This window comes from Scyliorhinus torazame, chromosome 14, assembly GCF_047496885.1.
Source record: "Scyliorhinus torazame isolate Kashiwa2021f chromosome 14, sScyTor2.1, whole genome shotgun sequence".
Classification (NCBI taxonomy): domain Eukaryota; kingdom Metazoa; phylum Chordata; class Chondrichthyes; order Carcharhiniformes; family Scyliorhinidae; genus Scyliorhinus; species Scyliorhinus torazame.
Window position 1 is genome coordinate 205,681,475 of NC_092720.1, and position 21,370 is coordinate 205,702,844.

Genomic DNA, 21,370 nt, shown 5'->3' on the forward strand with positions numbered 1-21,370 from the left:
TAAGCGAAAACACTACCAGTTTCCTCCATTTCCCTTTCAGCAGAGCCCACTTAACCAGAATCTGAATGAGTAGGTTCTTCCCAGAGGTGGAGGACAGATGCGAACGGTACCAAGGAGGCCCAGCCAACTACGCCCACAGGTTCTGGTCTTGCCCCAGACTTACTGGGTTCTGGACAGCATTCTTCGAGGCAATGTCCAAGGTGGTGGGGATGAGGGTGAAGCCATGACCGAGAGTGGCAGTCTTCGGGGTATCAGAACAGCTCGATTTCTTCATTGGGGGGGGGGCTGACACCTTTGTCTTTGACTCCCTAATTGCCCGCTGGAGAATCCTGGTCGGCTGGCGGTCAGCAGCACCACCCAAAGCTGCAGACTGGCTGTCCGACCTGTCGGAATTTCTCCAAATGGAGAAAATTAAATTCGCCATCCAAGGGTTGGAAGAGGGCTTCCACAAAACGTGGGAGTCATTCACTCAGTTGTTCCAAGACCTGTTTGTAGCCAACAGCTAGGAAGCTAAAGATTAGGAGGAGGTAGCCATGACACAGTAAAGGGGGGGGGGGGGGCAGGTGCAACAACGACCTAAACCAAAGGGAAGAAAAGCAAAGGGAAAACCAGTGGGAAGCGAAATGCAGGGGACCACAATCGCCACTGCAAACACTGTAAGGAAGGAATTAAAGAAAAAGGAAGGAGAAACTGGGATGTATCTATGTAAATAGTGACATCCGATCTATATGTAAATAGTTCTAATTTTATCTCTTATATTCTCCTGTTTAACTCCCACTGTTTGTTCGTATTTATATTTGTTTTGTACCAAAAACTCAATAAAAACATTAAAAAGTTGTGCAAAGCACAGAGGTCCACCCAAGAAATGCTGCACTGTCAGAAGTGTCTTTCAGGCAAGATATTAAGCCGAGGCGCTGTCAACCCTGTCAGTCGATCCCACATCACCATTTCGAAGAGGCGAGTTATCCGTGGCTGCCTGGTCAATATTTATCCATTAACCAACGTCACAATCTGATAGTTGTTACATTATTTATTGTAGGCAAACTGGCTGCCATGTTTTCTATATCGCAACAGTGGTTGCACGTCATTGGCTGTGAAATACTTTGGGACATCCCAAGATTATACAAGCGCTATATAAATGCTAGTCAATTCTAACCCCCCCCCCCCCCCCCACCACTCCCCATCGAGAAACTGAGGAATTGGATGCAACACTGGCTTTATTTCCCACCCTGACTTTACCCTCCATCTAGAGGGGAGTGGGTGGAGTGAGGTGTAAAACCAACATTCCACTCAACCCTGAGGGATTCACAACCAAAGAGCACTCCACACCTCTGGAAAATGTACATGAAGTTGGTCAGCTTTTCAATTCGCAAACCCAGTTAAAACCCTCCAATAAAGGCAAAGACGTACACAGCAGCTGTCTCATTCAAGGACAACACCCAAAACACCACCTTTTCACTCCATTCAGATGTTGTGGCTAACCCATGTAATCCCAGCAGTATTATTGTTCTTATTCCGCTGAGGGGAAGGAACAAAGGGAGATATTGTTACCTGGTTGAACTCCAGAACATCAAGCAGGTCAAAGAGCTTGCGGTTCTTTTCGTTGTCTTTGAGCTTCACATAGTACTGCTGCAGTCCGTGCAGGGTGAGCTTCGTTTCGTCGTCCACAAAGATCTCCATCGGCTGCGAAGCAAATTACCCCACTGTTAAATCCACACCCCCCTCGAGGCACCCTCCAAGCTTTGCCATTCTAAGAAAACCCCAGCCACACACCCACACACACACACACAAAAGATAGCCTCTTCTCCTCCTCCCCCCCCCCTCCCCCCCCCACCCCTCCCAAACCAACCTTGTCCCTAAAGCAGCAAGGATAGTCTTGTACTAATGTCATACTGAGCGATGGCAATGGGAAGGTCACAGACTCTTCAAAAATGGAACGTCTACATTTTAAAGTCAGGTGAGAGGTTACACTTTTCTTAAGTGCTCTCCCATACAGAAAAAAACTTTTCACTGCATAGGCACAGACATTTTTCGTCCTCCAGTCTAGAAGATTAAGGGCTGCTCTAATCAAGGGTTTTAAGGAGAGAGAGAGATGGTGAGAGAGAGACAGTTTCCTAGGTTGGGGAAGTTAGAATAGAAACCTCCCCTGTTTCTAATTTCTCTGAGTTGAAATCAGTGACCCACTGGTCATTGAACACATTGAACAAGGGTCAAAAGTGGGAGTGGGGAACCTTCAAATCAGAGCTGGGTCATTCGTCGCATAAAGGGCAGTGGAAACCTGGAACTCACTTCTTTATCGAGGCTAGCTAGTAAGTGGACCGCACGAGAGGCCCTCCTTCATTTCAGTAGGCCTCAAGATTGAAATTGGGCTTCTTCACTAACCATGACCCCATTAATAAAATTAAATACATTTCATATATGCCAAATATTTCAGAACAAGATATAGAAAATGCTTAATCATTTATATTTAATGGAACTATCAACTTCAAATGGCAAAAACAAAATTAATATTTACACTTTGGACGTGGAGGGAGTGCACGGCTCTCACAGTCAATGTTGTGTGCAATCAGCTCGCACCTCACCACTTTCCCCTGCTTTACATACTGGTCCTTCAGTCATACTGGTAGGAAAAAAAGTCTACATGGACGGAAGTCAGCAGAACGTGACAATCCTGTGTGTGGGCAACGGTCAATATAATGTCTCGCGGGCCGCACTCAGAACACAGGCGGGCATGTGTCTCCCGGGTCAAAGGTAGCTGGGACTTGATTTCAAAGCACAGGTGGATTTTTGTGAGGTAAGGGTATTACGTATTGTGGAACTAATGCAGATGGATGGTGTTAAGACACAGATCAACCTTGATTTAATTTAGGGCGGCACTGTGGTTAGCACTGCTGTCTCACTGCTCCAGGGTTCCGGATTCAACTCCAGCCTCGGGTGACTGTGTGGAGTTTGCACATTCTCCCCGTGTCTGCGTGGGTTTCCTCCGGATGCTCCGGAGTTTCCTCCCACAGTCCAAAGATGTTCAGGTTAGGTGGATTGGCCATGTTGAATTGCCCCTTAGTGCCCAAAAGGTTAGATGGGGTTACTGGGTTACGGGATAGGGTGGAGGCGTGGGCTTAAGTAGGGTGCTCTTTCCAAGGGCCGGTGCAGACTCTGTGAGCCGAATGGCCTCTTTCTGCACTGTAAATTCTATGTTCAAAAACAGCCCAAGGGAGCTGGGTGGCCTTCTATGCTCCAAATATTCTAGAATTTTACAGACTCAATGGCCACATATCAGTGACCATAGTGATCACCTGGCAGCAAAACTGAAATACCTTCCTAGGTACTACATGGAGATTGTAAAATTATGCTGATTACGATGGGGCAGAATGCTGTCGTCAATACTTCCACCTTTAAAACTTCCCTTGTACCGTGCAGTGGCCCCTTTGACCTGAGAGCGCCCAATCCTCAAAGGGTTAATGGTTGCCTTGGCTACAGGCAGTCAAATGGATGTAGAAAGAAACCTTAAGAACTTGGGTCACCGTACGGTCAAAACAACCTTTTAAATGGGTAAGTAATCTTTTCTTCGTCAACTTCAGCATGTGTAGCTGGATCATGCAGAGCAAGGATATTTGTTCCTGGTCTGAGCTGTTTCAGATGTTTTGGTGGGGTGGGGGGGTTAGTTTGCTACAATTAACTCCCAGTGCTTCTGGGTTAGAACATAAGGGCTAAGTGCAGGAGCAGTCAGTTCGGCCCCTCGAGTCAGTGCAGGAGCTGGTTGTATGGCTCCTTGAGCCTGCTCCGCCATTCTTTTACCTCAACTTCATCTCGCTACCTATTCCCCATAGCCCTCATTTCTCTCACTGTCCAAAGATCGAGCGTTCTCAGCGTTAAATCGTCAACAGCAGAGCATCGCAACTCTGGAGGAAGGAAATTCAATCCAAAATGGCCGAACCCTTGTCCTGAGACTGTGACTCTCCAGCCACGGGAAACATCCTCTCAGTATCACATCCTGTCAATTCCTTTGCAAAATTTACACGTTTCAATGAGATCCCCCCTTATACCTCCAAACTCTGGAGAGTGCAAGCCCATTCTCTTCATAGGTCAGCCCCCTCCTCATCCTTGGAAGCAGTCTATGGAAACTTTGCTGCATCCCTTAAGAAAAACTAAATGGGGCCAGCACGGTGGCGCAGTGGGTTAGCCCTGATGCCTCACGGCGCCGAGGTCCAAGGTTCGATCCCGGCTCTGGGTCACTGTCCGTGTGGAGTTTGCACATTCTCCCCGTGTTTGCGTGGGTTTCGCCCCCACAACCCAAAGATGTGCAGGGTAGGTGGATTGGCCACGCTAAATTGTCCCTTAATTGGAAAACAAAATGAATTGGGTACTCTAAATTTTTTTATTTTTTTTAAAAGAAAAATGAAATCTTCCTTCGGAGACCAAAGGAAGCCCAAATCTATACAGAGTTCTCCAGTTCACTAAAGCTCTGTATAACTGCAGGAAGATTTCCTTTCTCCTGTACTACAATCTTTGAAAATAAAGGCTAATAAACAATCCGCCTTTCCTTTACTGTATCTGCATGCTGACATTCCGCCATTCATGCACACGAAAACCTCTCTGACTAAAGTATTTTAACCTGTTAAAACAAATATTCTCGCTTTCACTGCAAGCAATTTTTTCCCTTTCCACTGACCACCATGGGTAGAGGTTAAGTAAAGACATGACCCTTCAAACAGTTGGGAGCCCAAATAACCTTGTCATACTTGCTTGCACTTTGCCTATTAAGATTGGTCACGTGTGCTACAATACCTCACCAAGAATCAGAGCCTTCAGCGTCGGAAGACAGGGCGGTGAAGGGAAACTCAACTGAACAGTCTTCCCACGATTGGCAGCTAATGACAGTATGTACTTCAGTGCCAGTCTGGTCTCAGTGGTTTGCTGGTTAGGCAGTGTATCAGCAGCCTCCCAACCCGATACAGCGTCAGAGAGGAGGGGGAAATTTAGTTGGTTTGGAAATACAAATTCTTCAGCTTTTGATTTTGTTGGGAGAATTAATAAAATTACTGGCTAGGCCTCAACTGGACTAAAGTTTGCAATTCTGAGCACCATGCTTGATCGGGGTGTATAACTCCCCTCCCCCAAACTAGAAAATGCCTTCAAACAATCATAGAGGATCCTTAGCTTTATTAATAGAGGTACAGAGTACAAAGGCAAGCAAGGAAGCTATACTGAAACTTAATGAAATCCTGCTTGGCCTCAGCTAGAGTAGTGTGTTCAATTCTGGACACAGCACTTCAGAAAGGATGTTTGGCCTTAGAGGACGCAAATGAAACTTGCTAGAGTGGTACAAGGGATGAGGGACTTCAATTATTTGGAACAAGTGGAGAAGCAGGGATTGCTTTCTTGAGAGCAGAGAAGTAAGAGATTTAGTTGAGATATTCAAATACATGAGGTGTTGAGCTGAGAAAGGCTGGGAGGCTTTATTTTGGCAAGCAGAGGAATACTGGGCCGAATAATCCATAGAATAGAATCCCTAGTGCTGGAGGAGGCCATTTAGCCCATCAAGTCTGCACCAACCCTTTGAAAGAGCACCCTGCCTAGGCCCATTCTCCTGCCCTACCCTGGTAACCCCACCTACCCTGCACATCCTTGGATACTAAGGGGCAATGTTAGCATGGCCAATCCACCTAACCTGCAGATGTCTGGACTGCGGGAGGAAACCCATGCAGACATGGGGAGAATGTCCAAACTCCAGTCATCCAAGTCCGGAATTGAACCCGGGTCCCTAGTGCTATGAGGCAGCAGTGCTAACCACTGTGCGTGTGCCACCCCTCCTGCTCTGAAAAATCGCTCTATGTTTCCAAATTGAGTTTTATGGGGAGTCAATAAGGAACAGCTGTTTTCACTGGCAGGAGGGCCAGTAACTAGAAGACATTCAATTAAGGTCATTGGCAAAAGAGCCAATGGAAAGATGAGGAGAACATTTCAATGCAATGAGTGGTCATGATTTGCAATTCACTGCCTGGGGAAGCAGATTCAACAATAACTTTTCAAACAGAAACTGAATATATACTCAGAAAAAAAAAAGAAAATTGCAGATCTAAGGGGGTTTGCAGATCAGGGGGGGGGGGGGGGGGGGAAGAGAAGAGAGCAGGGGAGTGAGACTAAAGGGGTAGTTTTTACAAAGAGCTGACACAGGCACTGTGGGCCGAAAGGCCTTCTCTTGAGCTCTATCATTCTATGAAATACCCAGGGGCATCCCATCTGAATAGGGGTGGCACCAATAAACAGTTCGAGACGGAGGTCTGGTCCAATGTCTGAAAACTGCCCAAACAGTTAAGGAGATTAAAGAGCTCAGAAAATAAGACAGCTTCAGCCTCACGATTTAAACAGGGACTTAACCTAGAAAATGAACACAATGTTTTCAGCTCGGAAATAGTAATTCGCAAATTAATAAACCCTTTTAAGGGGCTGGGCAAGTTCGACAGTTTTACATAGAATTTACAGCACAAACACAGGCCATTCGGCCCAGCTAGATGTGTACTGATAGTTATGCTCTGCACAACCCTCCTTACAGCTTTCATCTATCCGTCAGTGAATCCTTCCGTTCATTTCTGCAGTGTGTGTGTGTGTGTGTGTGTGTGTGTGTGTGTGCCAGGTTTCTTCTCAACTGGAAGTGCAGAGAACATTGATAAACAAGGGGAGAAAATGGGGAGCAGAAAATAGGGAGAATGGGGCTAGCAAAGGCGCAAAGAGTTGGGCATTAGCATAATTTGGGTAAGCAAGCGAAGGCGGCAGGATTTACGGGGGCGGTGTAGGAGGCAGTGACGGAAGAAAAAATTCAGATTTTCATGCCAGTGTGAGAATTTCCCATTTAAACCGACATTCAGAGCTCGCCACTCTGTGACAGTCTGTACAGCAGCCTGTCTTAATTTGCAAATGTGGGAGCAGCTTTGAGCGAGTACGGTTACATTGGTGGTCTTAATCTTGCGCCATAAGCTTGGGCTTGGGGAAGGGGGGGGGGGGGGGGGGAGAAGGGGGTTAGACACCAATACAACTCTCCTTGCAACATGACACAGGCGTTTAAGTGTTGCGCCACATGAATGCTCGCAAAGTTGCCTACCACTAAGATGTTACTTAATGATTGAGGTCAAACAAAGGCATTTAAATAGAAGCTAGCTAAGAACATGAGGGAGAAAGGATTGAGATAACGCCGATGTAAATAAACTTGGGGATGAGACTCGTGCAAAGCACCAATGCCAGCAAACACCAGCTGGACCAAATGGCCTGTTTCATTGCTGTACAATCAATATTGTTCAATTCAAAATGTAACTTTTTTTAAACCCAGTAAACCTTAACATTAATACAAGACTGTTAGATCAACAGACCAGTCCAAAGGATTCAGCAGTGACAGACAAGGTGGGATGAGTCCTGTAGGAAATGCAATTTGATAAACTATTGACAAGAGGGATTTCACCCCCACTTGGGAGGCAATGTAGTAAAGAAAACAATTTTTAGTGAGGAAAACCAAACAGTCTATTGTGGCTACTACTTTCCTGAAAAGGTGACAGAAGCAGTCTTTGAATATTTTTAAGGTAGTTTCTTGGTACGCAAAGCAGGGGACAGATTATCGGGGGTAGACGGGATGCAGATTTTAGGTTAGCATCAGATCAGTCATATCTTATTAAATGGCTGAGCACGCTTGAGGGGCCGAATGTCCGACTCCTAGAGCAGCGCTGACATTTCGGAGAATTAGAGGACTGGAGAGAATTTCAAAGACAGGAAGGGGTGAGGCCATGGAGGGGCTTTGAAATCAATGATGAGAAATTTAAAATACAAGTGCTATAGAATCAGGAGCCACAGTAGATTATAAAGCACAGGGATGATAGGGGAGGAAAAAGGTCTTGGAGCATGTTAGAAGGGCAGCAGTGCCTTGGATGAGTTCGAGATTATGAAGGATGGAAGATGGGAGGCTGCTAAGCATGAGAATTGGAACTGAAACCCCAATTTGGGTTTACGTCTACTTTGGCCTGCTTTGGAATCCTTGGAACTGAACTGTGAACTGGGGCACAGGTGAGAAGCCAGCTTAAATCATTAAACGGACCCTTCTTAACCGCAAACCACTTCTCTTCGAAGACGCAATTCTTTCGTACCAAGGTTTAAAGGACATACAAACATCCATCATATAAAACAGCAGCAGGAATATCCTTTCATCGCCTCTTTCTCCATATTTTTGACACCTGATTGCATCTAAACACCATACAATCCCATGTTGGCACATCATCAGGACTGGGAATGGATAACAGCCCAGAAACTGTAACCTTGGTTTGTCTAGGAGGTTCATTATCTTGATTATTCGCATGGGAAACTGCATCTCTCACTGTCTGGTATTTTACAAGAAGCCATTTAAAATCTTGGGCCATTTATTCCTTTAATTTATTATATATTAAAAGGTAGATTCTTTACTAAAAAGGTAGATTCTATCAGGGCCTCACCCAGGACAAAAGGAAACTGCTTCCCCCCTCATCATTTCCAGGTGGACCAGATTCCTGTTTACCCTGATCCTTCCCAAAATCTGACTGAGTAGTTCCCATCTCTTATCCTTCTGTTAATGACACAGAATTCAGACTATAAATTCCTCACAAAGGAATTTGCTGAGGTCAACTCTAAATTTGGCATTTTAAGTGTACTGGTTGAACATGGGCAACACGGTAGCACAAGTGGATAGCGCTGTGGCTTCACAGCGCCAGGGTCCCAGGCTCGATTCCCCGCTGGGGAATCTTGGTCACTGTCTGTGCGGAGTTTGCACTTTCTCCCTGTGTCTGCGTGGGTTTCCTCTGGGTGCTCCGGTTTCCTCCCACAGTCCAAAGACGTGCAGGTTAGGGGGATTGGCCATGATAAATTGCCCTTAGTGACCAAAAAGGCTAGGAGGGGTTATTGGATAGGGTGGAAGTGAGGGCTTAAGTGAGTCGGTGCAGATTTGATGGGCCGGATGGCCTCCTTCTGCACTGTATGTTCTATAGGAGGAGGCCATTCAGCCCTTTGAGCCTGTCCCACCATTTACTTTGCCCTGGTTCATACTTTTGCCAAACAAAAAATGAAGGAAGTCGGCACCTGCTTAGCTATTGCCAAGCAGTCAACGCCTTCAGGACAAAAGGGATGAGGTAACTGCAAAAAATACATATAAATATTTAAACTCACTTGGTGAATTTAAGCTGAGAGAACAGGGGTGTTTAATAACACGAGATGAGAGTGAAAAAACGTGTTCTTTTCTAGAAATGTAAAATGAAAAAAACAAAACTTTTTTTTCAGGGCCTCCTTCTGCACTGTAAGTTCTATGAACTATGTTGAGTTTCGGACTGGCATTTAACAGAGCAGCTCAATTTGGGTGGGACACAATAATAAGTTCCTCTTTTCTGGTGATGAGGTTCATGATTTGCTGCCAATCCTCCCATCAACTCAAGGTGAAAAGCCATCGGCCTGAAACCTTGACTCTGTTTCTCTCCACAGGGGCTGCCAGATCAGCAGAGTATGTTTGCAGCATCTTTTGCTTACATTCCTCGTGTGTATATACATATGTATATCCACAGGAGTATTTACAACCACGGTCAGTCAACGTCGCATGAAAACCAATCACTATTATTGTCGGCCAATGACTGGCATCGGCTGGCTCTGCATCTGGGGAAAGGGGAACCTAGCCAAGAGGAGATTGTATAGTGTGCAAGCTTGAAATTTCATGCCCTTATTATGCTGCCAATACGCTTGTCCACAATGCCACGGTGATGCAAAGCAGAGATTTAAAAAGAGACAGCTTCCTTGTGGTCAGCCAATCCGGAATTTGCAGAGGGTTCCCGTCGAAGGATGTACAAATTTAATCAGCACTTTCCCCGCAAGGGCCCAGCGGGCAAACTGACATCAGGCTTGCCTCTGATTCAGAGGATTATGGCTTCAAGCCGGTAGTTGGGAGATTTGAGAACAAAATCGCAGCTGTCGCTACAGTATTAGGCTGAGGGTGTTCTGCGTGGTCAGAAGCACTATCCTTTCGAGTGGACTGGGGTCCCCTACTCCAGTGGACATCACATAGATGTTACCATACTTAGCCACAGTCACTAAGTAATAGTTGCCACCTTCCAATGACACAAGAAAGAGATCAAATATGATTTGGTATACCGGAGGTTGAGGAAAGGTCCAATACATTTTAGAGCCAATTAAGAACATTAAAAAAAAGTGTAGCCACTGCTGTGAACAGGTAATCTGGCAGCCAATTTGCACACAGCAAGCTCCAAATAGCAACGTGGCGATGATGAGATAATTTTAGTGTTGGGGGTTGAGGGATAAACATTCACCAGGGAGGAGCTCTCATCCCCTTCTTAAAAATAATAGCATTGAATCTTTTATATCCACCTGAGGGGGTGGGTGCCTTTGTTTAATGCCTCATCTGAAAGGCAGCACCTCTTGACAGTGCAACACTCCTTCAGTATGGGGCACCACGGTTTAGCTCAGCTGGCTAGACAGCTGGTTCGTGATGCAGAGCGAGGCCAGCAGCGTGGGTTCAATTCCTGTACTGGTTGAGGTAATTCATGAAGGCCCTGTCTTCTCAACCTTGCCCCTCACCTGAGGTGTGGTGGTCCTCAGGTTAAATCACCACCAGTCAGCTCTCTCCCCCTCAAAGGGGAAAGCAGCCTATGGTCATCTGGGGCTATAGCGACTTTACACTTACACTTTCAGTATTGAGTTGGAGGGTCAGCCTAGATTTTGAGGAAGATTTCAAGAACCCTTCGTTCTGGTGAAGGGACTCAACTGCCATGGAAGTCAATTTTAAAATGAGGAGAGTAAAGGGAGCTCGGAAGTACTTTATTGCCAAGAGGGATAAGCTGGTGATGGTATAGGATAGGTTGGAAACAGTTCAAATAGGCTTGAGAGATCTGAATGTGTTTTCTAGAGGGTCTGAAATGTAACGTGCATTTCATCCAGGAAAATAGGACAGGCTTATTGAGCCTAAATGGCCCTTCATCCTGTTCCTTAAAAGTCTGATAAATTCCTGCAATCACTCCCCAATTTTCATTACCTCAATGCGCAGTTAAGATTTCTGAATCTAAAGGGTAGGCCAACAACAAGGATACTGTCTCTTCATAGCAACACCCTCCTAAATCTTGCCACTTATCTCAAGACAGAAAAACCTTTAGCTTGATTTTTCCTATTCTATGCTCTTTCACCAATACATTGCTTAGCCAGAAAATAACAAGCATTCTATCCCCCTGCACTATTCTCAAGGCAGCTGGTTTTAACCCCTGAACCTTCAACCATCTAAAGATCAAGATGTGCAGCCACACAAAAAGGATAGAGTGCCTCCCCCTCCCCCACTGCTGGCCGACTGCGTCGTCTTCCTCCTCCGTTCCGGGGTCTGTCGGGCTCCGGACTCCAATCCTCACCAGAAATCTTCGCGTGGGGTCCGCACATGGCCATCCACATCACTCTCGCCCGTCGCACTGGCCGGGATGTTCTGCTGCATTGGGAAGAGAGGGGTTTGGGAGAGGGGTGGGGGTGTTGGTAAGGAGGGATGGAGGTGGGGGAAACAGGGGTGTGGTGCATCTCGATAGGTCTTCCGGGTGCAATCATGGACTGTGGTTTGCCCCCAGCAATTGTTAACTGCTGGGGGTATGTATGTATGTTTGTGTGTATAAATGTATAGGGGGGGGAAAGAGTTAAGACACTAACTTCTTCTCCTTCCCCACCCCCACACTTTGTCCTAGCAGCTAGCAATCTGCTTTGTTTCTTTTCTTTTTTGAAAGAAAGCTTTGCCCATTTAAGTGTGCAAAAACTGCAACCTTCTCCTGCTCTTTTAGGTAAGCCTAATGTGAAAAGTCAGGAACTGGCAAACATCTGGTATTCCTTCAGACTTGCTACGGGGAAACTGCACTTTGTTGCTTGCAAAGAACAAAAGGAGATGGGCGGTGTTGGTGTTGCTGAACGGAATAATCTCTGCCCATGTGTTGAGTTATTGCCGTCTCACACTATATTCTCCACTATTTGGCCAGTTATGATTCAGCTACCACTTGAGGTGGGTGGAAGGGAATCCGCATCTACCTACACCTCGTGACCCAAGTGTTCATCCGAGATAGTCTTCCCGTAATGTCTTCCGCATATCTCTGTTCCTTTCTGATCCTCACTCTGGGCGAGTTGGTGCAAAGGGAAAATATTCACTGCCCTTAACCTGACTCTAAAACGAACTGTGTTGAAGGGTGACCGCATGTTTTCTTCTGTCTTTACATTCGTCACCCCATGACAGGGCGGGGGCTAATAACTAGATCTCGTGCGGGCACTGGGATATGGCCGGCTCAATGTGGAGGCAGTTAGGGCCAAAAAGAAGCTAGAAGGGTAATTACATCTTGCATGAACTTGCGGCAGACGGGGCGGATCTCCTTGCTTAGTGTGGCACTGAACATCATGACCTGCTTCTCATGAGGGGTCATGCGAAAGATCTCCTGGACATCTCGACGCATGTCTGAAAGAGAGTGAGGGTTGGGTTGGAGGGAAAGGTAGAGAAAGATTATGAGTCGCATTGTAAATTCATATTCGCAGCCTTCAGTACGATAATCTTCATCACTTAGACCAGTCAGCCACCGAGTGATCTCGGAGAGAGACACGCTCATTCACATTGCCTTAAACAGTATTTACAACACAGAAACAGGCGATTCAGCCCAACAGGTTCACGCTGCTGTTTATGGTGAACATGAGCCTACTTTACCCCATAGCCATATCTTCCCATTCCTTTCCCTCTTCATGTGCCTATCTAGTTTCCCCTGAAATGCATGTTATTCTATGTCTCAACTATTTCTAACGGCAGTTCCACGCTCTCATCACTCTCTGATTCAAGCCTTTTCGCCTGAACTCCCTGTCAGATTCGACTGCGACCGTCTTGAATTTTCAGTTCCGACGGGTCACACAGACTGGTAACCTGACTCCGTTTCTCTCGGATGCTGCCACAGCTGCATTTTTCCAGCACTTCCTGGTTTTAATTCAGATTCCCAGCATTTTACTCTTACTTTTTTTCACGTCTCCTAGCTCTGTACACCTGCAAGTGGAAAGATTTTCTTCGTGCCCACCCCATCAAACCCTTTGGTAATCTTAAAGACATCTCACCCCCTCAGTCACCATTTTAGGCATAAAAAGACTCAACCTGTTGAGTTTTTCCCGATGCCCCCTTGGTTCTGGTATCATTCTAATGCACTTATTTTTGGGCTCTCACATCCTTATAAAATGAAGACCGAACGCATTCACGGTATTCCAAGCTAGCTCTGCCCAAGGTTACGTACAAGTTTAATATAGCTTCTCTGCTGTTCAATTCGATCCCTCTTGATCGGAACCCTAGTGTTTTTTTAAAGAATGGGCTTATCAACCCGTGACACTACTTTGAGTGATCTTTGTATTTGTAACTCCCAATCTCTGCTCTTCTGCCCCACTTAGACCGTTCATTTCCAAGGATTGTGTGATCCCCTTATTCCTCCTACCAAAATGCACCACCTCACACTCAGGTGCAGTGAAGTTCACTGGAGATAGTTGCCTGCAGTGGACTTGTGCCCCTGGATTGAAACTGTCCCCAAATCCAGCTCTACATGGGACCGATAACTCGAAGCAGAGAGGAAGAATGCTTCGCAGAGCTGGATCTTAATCTGATAATGATGGGGCAGTGTCAAACCCACTCTTTTACCCAATCTCGAGGGGATGATAGGACAGCTTTACTGCACCGGCCAGTCTAAAGTAGCATTTAGTAGCATCCCAACCCCCACCCCTTCCCAGAGCTGCCATAGCATTTCTTTCTCTCTCTGTCGGTCAAGCACAAAATGAAATGCATATACATTTGCTTAGGAGAAGCCCAATTTACTATCAGACCTAAAACTGAACACTCACCGAGCTGCTCGAGCATCTTGTCGCATTCGTCCAGGATGAAGTGCTTGATGTGTTTGAGGTTCAGAGACTTGTTGCGAGCCAGTGCCAGGATCCTGCCAGGGGTGCCCACCACAATGTGTGGGCAATTCTTCTTCAGCAACTCCTCGTCCTTCTTAACGGAGAGCCCGCCAAAAAACACCGCAACCTAGAGCAGACAGAAAGACGCGGGGTGAGTCACGATCTCTGGTGAGGACAGCAGCAGCATCTACCTCTGCTTCAGTGAACAGGGCTAAAGAGCACTATACGGTTTACCTCCCTACAGGCTCAGTGAATAATTGGTCTCAGACTGAGCCAGTTTGCATCACTGCTCACTGAGCTGAAAGTCAACATAAGTCAAAAATCATGATGGTATAATTAATCAAGATCATCATTAATAACTGATCTTACTACAAGGGCCACATGGTGGCGCAGTGGATAGCGCCGAGGTCCCAGGTTCGATCCCAGCCACAATCACTGTCCATGTGGAGTTTGCACATTCTCCCCGTGTTTGCGTGGGTTTTGCCCCCACAACCCAAAGATGTGCAGGGTAGGTGGATTGGCCACGCTAAATTGCCCCTTAATTGGACAAAATGAATTGGGCACTCTAAATTTATATTTAAAAAAAATAACTGATCTTACTGGATACACCACAGGTTTGAAAAGAAAAAGATTTTGTGAGATGTGGGCCTCACTATTGGGTGGCACGGTAGCACAGTGGTTAGCATTGTTGCTTCACAGCACCAGGGTCCCAGATTCGATTTCCGACTTGGTTCACTGTCTGTGCGGAGTCTGCATGGATATCCTCCGGGTGCTCCGGTTTCCTATCACAAGTTCCTCTTTAAGTCGCACGTCATCTGCTAATTTGGAAATATATCAGTGTTCTTTCACTGTTACTGGAACTCCCTCCCTAACCACACTGTAGGTGTACATAGACCACATAGCTACAGCTGTTCAAAAAGAGACTCACCAGCATCTTCTCAAGGGGCATTAAAAACAAAAGAACAAGATTCATGCACCCACATCCCAAGAAAGAGACAACTCCTTCAGAGCAAGTGAGGAGAGAAGGTGATGCTGTTAGTTTCAGGGAAAATATTAAATGAAATATGGTCTCCATCTCTTACCTTCACGCTCGGCATGTACTTGGAGAACCGTTCATATTCCTTGCTGATTTGAAATGCCAGTTCTCGAGTGTGGCACATCACCAGGACTGAAATCTAAAAAGAAACAAAGAATAAACAACATAGAACGAGAACCATCAGACATTGCACAAAGAGCACTTTTGCTGTATTACAGTGCAGGCATCCCAGCATTGAAGAGGACACAGCCACAAACAACTGCATTCATACCTCTGGCTAGGCAATTGTGTTGAGTAGACAGGGCCACATCAAACACAATAGCTATGGATCAGGGAAAATCTTAAATAGGTACTGAAGAATCCAAGGTATTAACCTTGAAAAATATGTCTGATATGATCGCAAGCCTCGTGAGAGTGCGGACTCCTGCTTAGAGAGAAGTGCAATACCAGAGACAGATCGCACACTCAGATCAGTATCTGTAACACAGAGGTAGATCCCACTCTCAGATCAGGGTCTGTAATGCAGAGACAGACCCCACTCTCAGGTCAGGGTCTGTAATGCAGAGACAGACCCCACTCTCAGATCAGGGTCTGTAATGCAGACAGACCCCACTCTCAGATCAGGGTCTGTAATGCAGACAGACCCCACTCTCAGATCAGGGTCTGTAATGCAGACAGACCCCACTCTCAGGTCAGGGTCTGTAATGCAGAGACAGACCCCACTCTCAGATCAGGGTCTGTAATGCAGAGACAGACCCCACTCTCAGATCAGGGTCTGTAATGCAGACAGACCCCACTCTCAGATCAGGGTCTGTAATGCAGAGACAGACCCCATTCTCAGATCAGGCTCAAGATCCTACTCAACATGGCTGCAGTGAGCACCATCCACAAGATGCACTAAGTTCTAACAGAGGATCAATGACCTGAAACATGAACTCTGATTCTCTCTCCCTGGGTGCTACTAGACATGCTGCGCATTTGCAGCATTTTCTGTTTTTTGACACCATTACAGTTTGTTGCCTGAACGACAAAAGGAAACAGAAGCAAAGACTGTCCGCCCGCCCACCGCTCACACAATGGCGACTGCACGGAACTCACTTGTCCAGTGACAGGTTCAAGTTGTTGGAGAGTAGCCAAGACAAACACCGCCGTTTTTCCCATGCCAGACTTGGCCTGGCACAGGACATCCATGCCCAGAATTGCTTGGGGAATGCATTCGTGTTGCACTGCGAGGAAACAGAAGCAACAATTAGTGCGAGTAAATGGACGTCAATTAAAAGCATACACAATCAGAAAGTAAGTAAACCCGAAGAAAAGGCGGACGGAGGGCAGCACGGCGGCCCAGTGGTTAGCAATGCTGCCTCATGGCGCCAAGGTCCCAGGTTCGATCCTGGCTCTGGGTCACTGTCCGTGTGGAGTTTGCATATTCTCCCCGTGTTTGCGTGGGTTTCGCCCCCACAACCCAAAAGATGTGCAGGGTAGGTGAATTGGCCACGCTTAATTGCCCCTTAATTGGAAAAAATGAATTGGGTAAGAACAAAGAAATGTACAGCACAGGAACAGGCCCTTCGGCCCTCCAAGCCCGTGCCGACCATGCTGCCCGACTAAACTACAATCTTCTACACTTCCTGGGTCCGTATCCCTCTATTCCCATCCTATTCATGTATTTGTCAAGATGCCCCTTAAATGTCACTATCGTCCCTGCTTCCACCACCTCCTCCGGTAGCGAGTTCCAGGCACCCACTACCCTAAATTGGTACTCTAAATTTATTTTAAAAAAGGAAAAGCGGACGGTTCTGGCAACACACAGCGAGTCAGTCAAGCCTTCTTGAACTGCTGCAATGGCTTGGCACACAACTGAGTGGCTTGCTGGGCTTCTTCAGAGGAGAGTTAAGAGGGTTTAGAGGCACGTAGGCCAGGCGTGAGTGGTTTGTTAATTTCTAGATTTGTCCTGGTGATGTGCCACACTCGAGAACTGGCATTCCAAATCAGTAAGGAATATGAACGGTTCTCCAAGTACGGCCAAATTTCATTTATTATTTCCCCCAAACTAATGCCACAGTTTTCAGTCCTCACTTCTGGACCTGAAGGAGTTGACTCTTTCTTGGGATGTGGTTACATGAATATTTTTCTTTTGTATTCATTTAGTCTTTGTGGGAAGTGAGCTGGCGCAAGGCTGTTCAAATGCAAGGCGTGTATTAATGAACTATTGAGAAGGTGCTGGTGGACTTCCGGCCGGAGAAGATCGGGAGGTGTGGGCCCAGTGGGCCAGAGAACAGCAGGAGCTCCTTAAAAACTGCTTCATGGAGTTGAAAACGGAGATGCTGGCCTCCATGGAAAGAATTGTGGTGACCCAGAAGGCGCAGGAGAAGGAGATCAAGGAGGTGAGGAGGAAGGTGGCGGAGAACGAGGACGAGATCCTGGGCCTGGCGGTGAAGGTGGAGGTGCACAAGGCGCTCCATTAGAGATGGCAGGAGAGGCTGGATGACCTTGAGTGCAGGTCTCGGAGCCACAATCTGCGAATCCCGGGCCTTCCTGACGGAGCGGAGGGGGCGGACGCGAGCACGTACGTGGCCACAATGTTGGGGACACTGATGGGGCGGGGGCCTTCCCGCGGCCCTTGGAGCTGGTTGGGGCGCACAGGGTTCTCGCCAGAAAGCCGAGGGTAAACGAGCCACCGAGGGCGATGGTGATACGGTTTCAGCGCTTGGCAGACCACGAGCGAGTCCTGCGGTGGGCGAAGAAAGAGCGGAGCAGTAAGTGGGAGAATGGCGAGATCCGAATTCACCTGGACCTGGGAGCTGAGCTGGTGAAGAGGCGTGCTGGTTTTAACCGGGCGAAGGCGGTCCTCCACGGTAAAGGGGTGAAGTTTGGGCTCCTGCACCCGGCGAGACTGTGGGTAACATACCAGGACAGGCACCACTATTTTATTACCCCAGATGAGGCGTGGTCATTCATCAGGCAGGAGAAGCTGGACCTGAACTAAGGGACTGTTGTATGGGGGTGAAATGTGCGGGTGGGGAGGGACCGAGGGGAGGATGGCGGGTAAAGCATAAGTTTATGGGCATGTCTGCCCTAGTTTGGTTGGGGGTTTTGTTGTTTGTTCTGCTTGATTTCCAGGTGTTTTATTTTCCAGGTGTTCAGTTCTAGGGGGTGGAAAACACCCGGGACGGGCTGTCCGGTGCACGGGGAGGTCCCAGATGGAGCTTGCCCCTCTACCCTGCGGGGGAGGGGGGTTAGGGTGGCCCGAAGGAGGCAACAAGTTAAGGGTTGGTATATAGAGGCGGGAGCAGCCGGGGTCAGCGTGGGTGAGCTGACTCACGGAAGCAGAATGGGGGGGGGGGGAAACCAGAGCTAAGCGGATGCTTGGCAGGGGGGGCTGTGGGGGGGGGGGGGGGTGCTGCTTTGCTGACTGAAGGGAAGCCAGGTGAGGGGTATGGACGGAGAGTCAGGGGGGACCACCGGGGGGAGAGCTGGAGGAGGGAGGCGGGAGCACGCGGTTGGCCGAAAAAGGGAAATGGCTAGTCAGCGGAATGGGGGGGGGTTAACCCCCCCCCCCGGACCAGGCTGACCACGTGGAACGTGAGGGGCCTGAATGGGCCGGTCAAGCGGTCCCGTGTGTTCTCGCATTTGAAGGGGTTGAAGGCGCATGTGGCTATGTTGCAAGAGACGCACTTAAAGCTCGCGGACCAGACGAGGCTGAGGAAAGGATGGGTGGGAAAGGTGTTTCACTCGGGGTTAGACTCAAAGACCAGAGGAGTAGCCATTTTGGTCAGTAAACGAGTGGCGTTTGAGGCGGGGACAAGGGGGACAGGTATATAATGGTGAGTAGCAAGCTGCAGAGGGCCCGGGTGGTGTTAGTGAATGTATATGCCCCAAACGGGGACGATGCGGACTTTATGAGGTGCGTGTTGGGTAGGATCCCGGACTTGGAGATAAATCATCTGATTATGGGAGGGGCTTTAATACGGTCTTGGATCCGAGCTTGGATCGTTCCAAGTCCAGAACGGGAAAGAGGCCGGCGGCGGCCAGGGCCTTGTGGGAGTTCATGGGCCAGATGGGGGGAGTGGACCCCTGGAGGTTTACGCGACCAAGGGCGAAGGAGTTTTCCTTTTTCTCCCATTTCCATAAAGTCTATTCGCGAATAGACTTCTTTGTGTTGAGTAGGGCGTTAATCCCGAGGGTGGAGGGGGTAGAATACTCGGCCATTGCGGTCTCGGACCATGCCCTGCATTAGGTGGACCTGCGACTGGGGCGGAACGGGGTTAGCGCCCTCTCTGACGACTGGATGTGGGGCTGCTGGCGGACGAAGAGGTGTGCGGGCGGATAAGGAGGAGCATTGAGAATTATGTGGGAGCGAGTGACACAGGAGAGGTGACGGTGGCAGTGGTTTGGGAGGCTCTGAAGGCAGTCATTAGGGGAGAGTTCATCTCCATTAGGTCCCATAGAGAGAAGAAGGAGAGAGCGGAGAGGGAGAGACTGGTGCGAGAGATACTCAGGGTAGATAGGAGGTACGCGGAGGCCCCAGAGGGGGGGGGCTTTTGAACGAGCGCCAGAAATTCCAGGCGGAGTTTGACTTGCTGTCCACGGGGAAGGTGGAGGCGCAGCTGAGGAAAGCGAAGGGGGCAGTTTATGAGTATGGGGAGAATGCGAGTAGGATGCTGGCGCACCAGCTGCGCAGGAGCTGGGGGAGTGCGGGATAGGGAAGGCAACATGGTGCTGAGCCCAGAGAGGGTTAATGAAGTCTTCAGGGAGTTCTACGGGAGGTTATACGAGTCAGAACCTCCCCGGGGAGGGGGAAGGGATGATGCGGTTCACGGACCGGTTGAGGTTCCCAAGGGTGGAAGCAGAGCGGGTGGAGGGCCTGGGGGCCCCGATTGGGTTGGAGGAGGTAGTCAGGGGGCTGGCAGGCATGCAGACGGGCAAGGTCCCGGGCCCGGACGGCTTCCCCGTAAAATTTTATAAGAAGTTCTCGGAGCTGCTGAGCCCGCTCCTGATGAGCACCTTCAATGAGGCAAAGGAGAAAGGGATCCTTCCTCAGACAATGTCGCAGGCATTGATCTCACTTATCCTGAAGGAGGAGAAGGATCCGCTTAAGTGTGGGTCCTAGAGACCGATATCCCTCCTGAACGTGGATGCCAAGCTGTTGGCAAAAATTCTGGCCACCAGAATAGAGGACTGTGTCCCGGGAGGGATTGGGGAGGACCAGGCGGGTTTTGTTAAGGGCAGGCAGCTGAACGCGAACGTGAGGAGGCTCCTGAATATTATCATGATGCCCGTGGAGGTGGTGGCTGCGATGGACGCGGAGAAGGCCTTTGACAGGGTGGAGTGGGGGCATCTGTGGGAGGCGCTAGGCAGGTTTGGATTTGGGGAGGGATTTATAGGGTGTCAAGCTGCTGTATCAGGCCCCTGTAGCGAGTGTGTCCACAAACCGGCTAAGGTCGGAATATTTCAGGCTGCACCAGGGGACGATACAGGGGTGTCCCCTGTCCCCGTTGCTGTTTGCCCTGGCGTTTGAGACGTTGGCCATTGCGCTCAGGACTTCGGGGGATTGGAGGGGGCTGGTGCGAGGAGGGGAGGAACACCGGGTCTCCCTCTACGCGGATGACCTGCTGTTGTATATTTTGGACCCGTTAGAGGGGATGGGGAAGGTCATGCGGATCCTGGGGGACTTCGGAGGTTCTTGGGGTATAAGTTGAACGTGGGGAAGAGTGAGCTGTTCGTGTTCCACGGTAGGGGCCAGGAGGAGAGACTGAGGGAGCTCCCGCTCAGGATAGTGGAGAGGCGCTTTCGGTACTTGGGGATACAAGTGGCCAGGAACTGGGATGCCCTGCACAGGCTCAACTTAACCCGGCTAGTGGAGCAGATGGTGGGAGAGTTTAAAAGGCGGGATATGCTCCCGCTTTCCCTGACGGGACGGGTGCAGACTGTGAAGATGACGGTTCTCCCCAAGTTCCTCTTCGTATTTCAGTGCCTCCCCATTTTCATCCCCAAGTCCTTCTTTAAGCGGGTGAATAGGATTGTTACGGGATGTGTGTGGGCGAATAAAACCCCGCGATGCCCTGGGCAGGGTGAACTCCTCCTCCTCATGTGCCAGGCTCAGATTAATCCAGTTTAAGGTGGTGCATCGGGCGCATATAACGGCGGCAAGAATGAGTAGGTTTTTTGGGGTGGAGGATAGGTGCCCGAGGTGTGTGGGGACTCCGGCGAATCATGTCCATATGTTTTGGGCATGCCCGGCGCTTAAAGGATTCTGGCACGGGTTTGCAAGGGTGATGTCTAGGGTTTTGGAAGCTCGGGTGAAGGCGAGCCCAGCGGTAGCGATATTTGGGGTGTCGGAGGATCCGGGAGGGCAGGAAGCGAAAGAGGCCGAGGTACGGGCCTTTGCCT

General features: G+C 48.7%; 1 protein-coding gene across 3 annotated transcripts in view; it reads right to left on the reverse strand.

Moving 5' to 3' along the window:
- Window positions 1-21,370, reverse strand: part of LOC140390380 (spliceosome RNA helicase DDX39B) — a 62,483-nt gene that overhangs the window by 11,666 nt on the left and 29,447 nt on the right. For all 3 annotated transcript variants that reach the window (XM_072475494.1, XM_072475493.1, XM_072475495.1), the window contains exons 3-7: window positions 16,079-16,206; window positions 15,027-15,119; window positions 13,888-14,071; window positions 12,363-12,481; window positions 1,552-1,683 (exon numbers count right to left, since the gene is read on the reverse strand). In XM_072475494.1, the coding sequence (XP_072331595.1) occupies window positions 1,552-1,683; window positions 12,363-12,481; window positions 13,888-14,071; window positions 15,027-15,119; window positions 16,079-16,206 (656 nt within the window). The remainder of the gene's footprint in view (window positions 1-1,551; window positions 1,684-12,362; window positions 12,482-13,887; window positions 14,072-15,026; window positions 15,120-16,078; window positions 16,207-21,370) is intronic.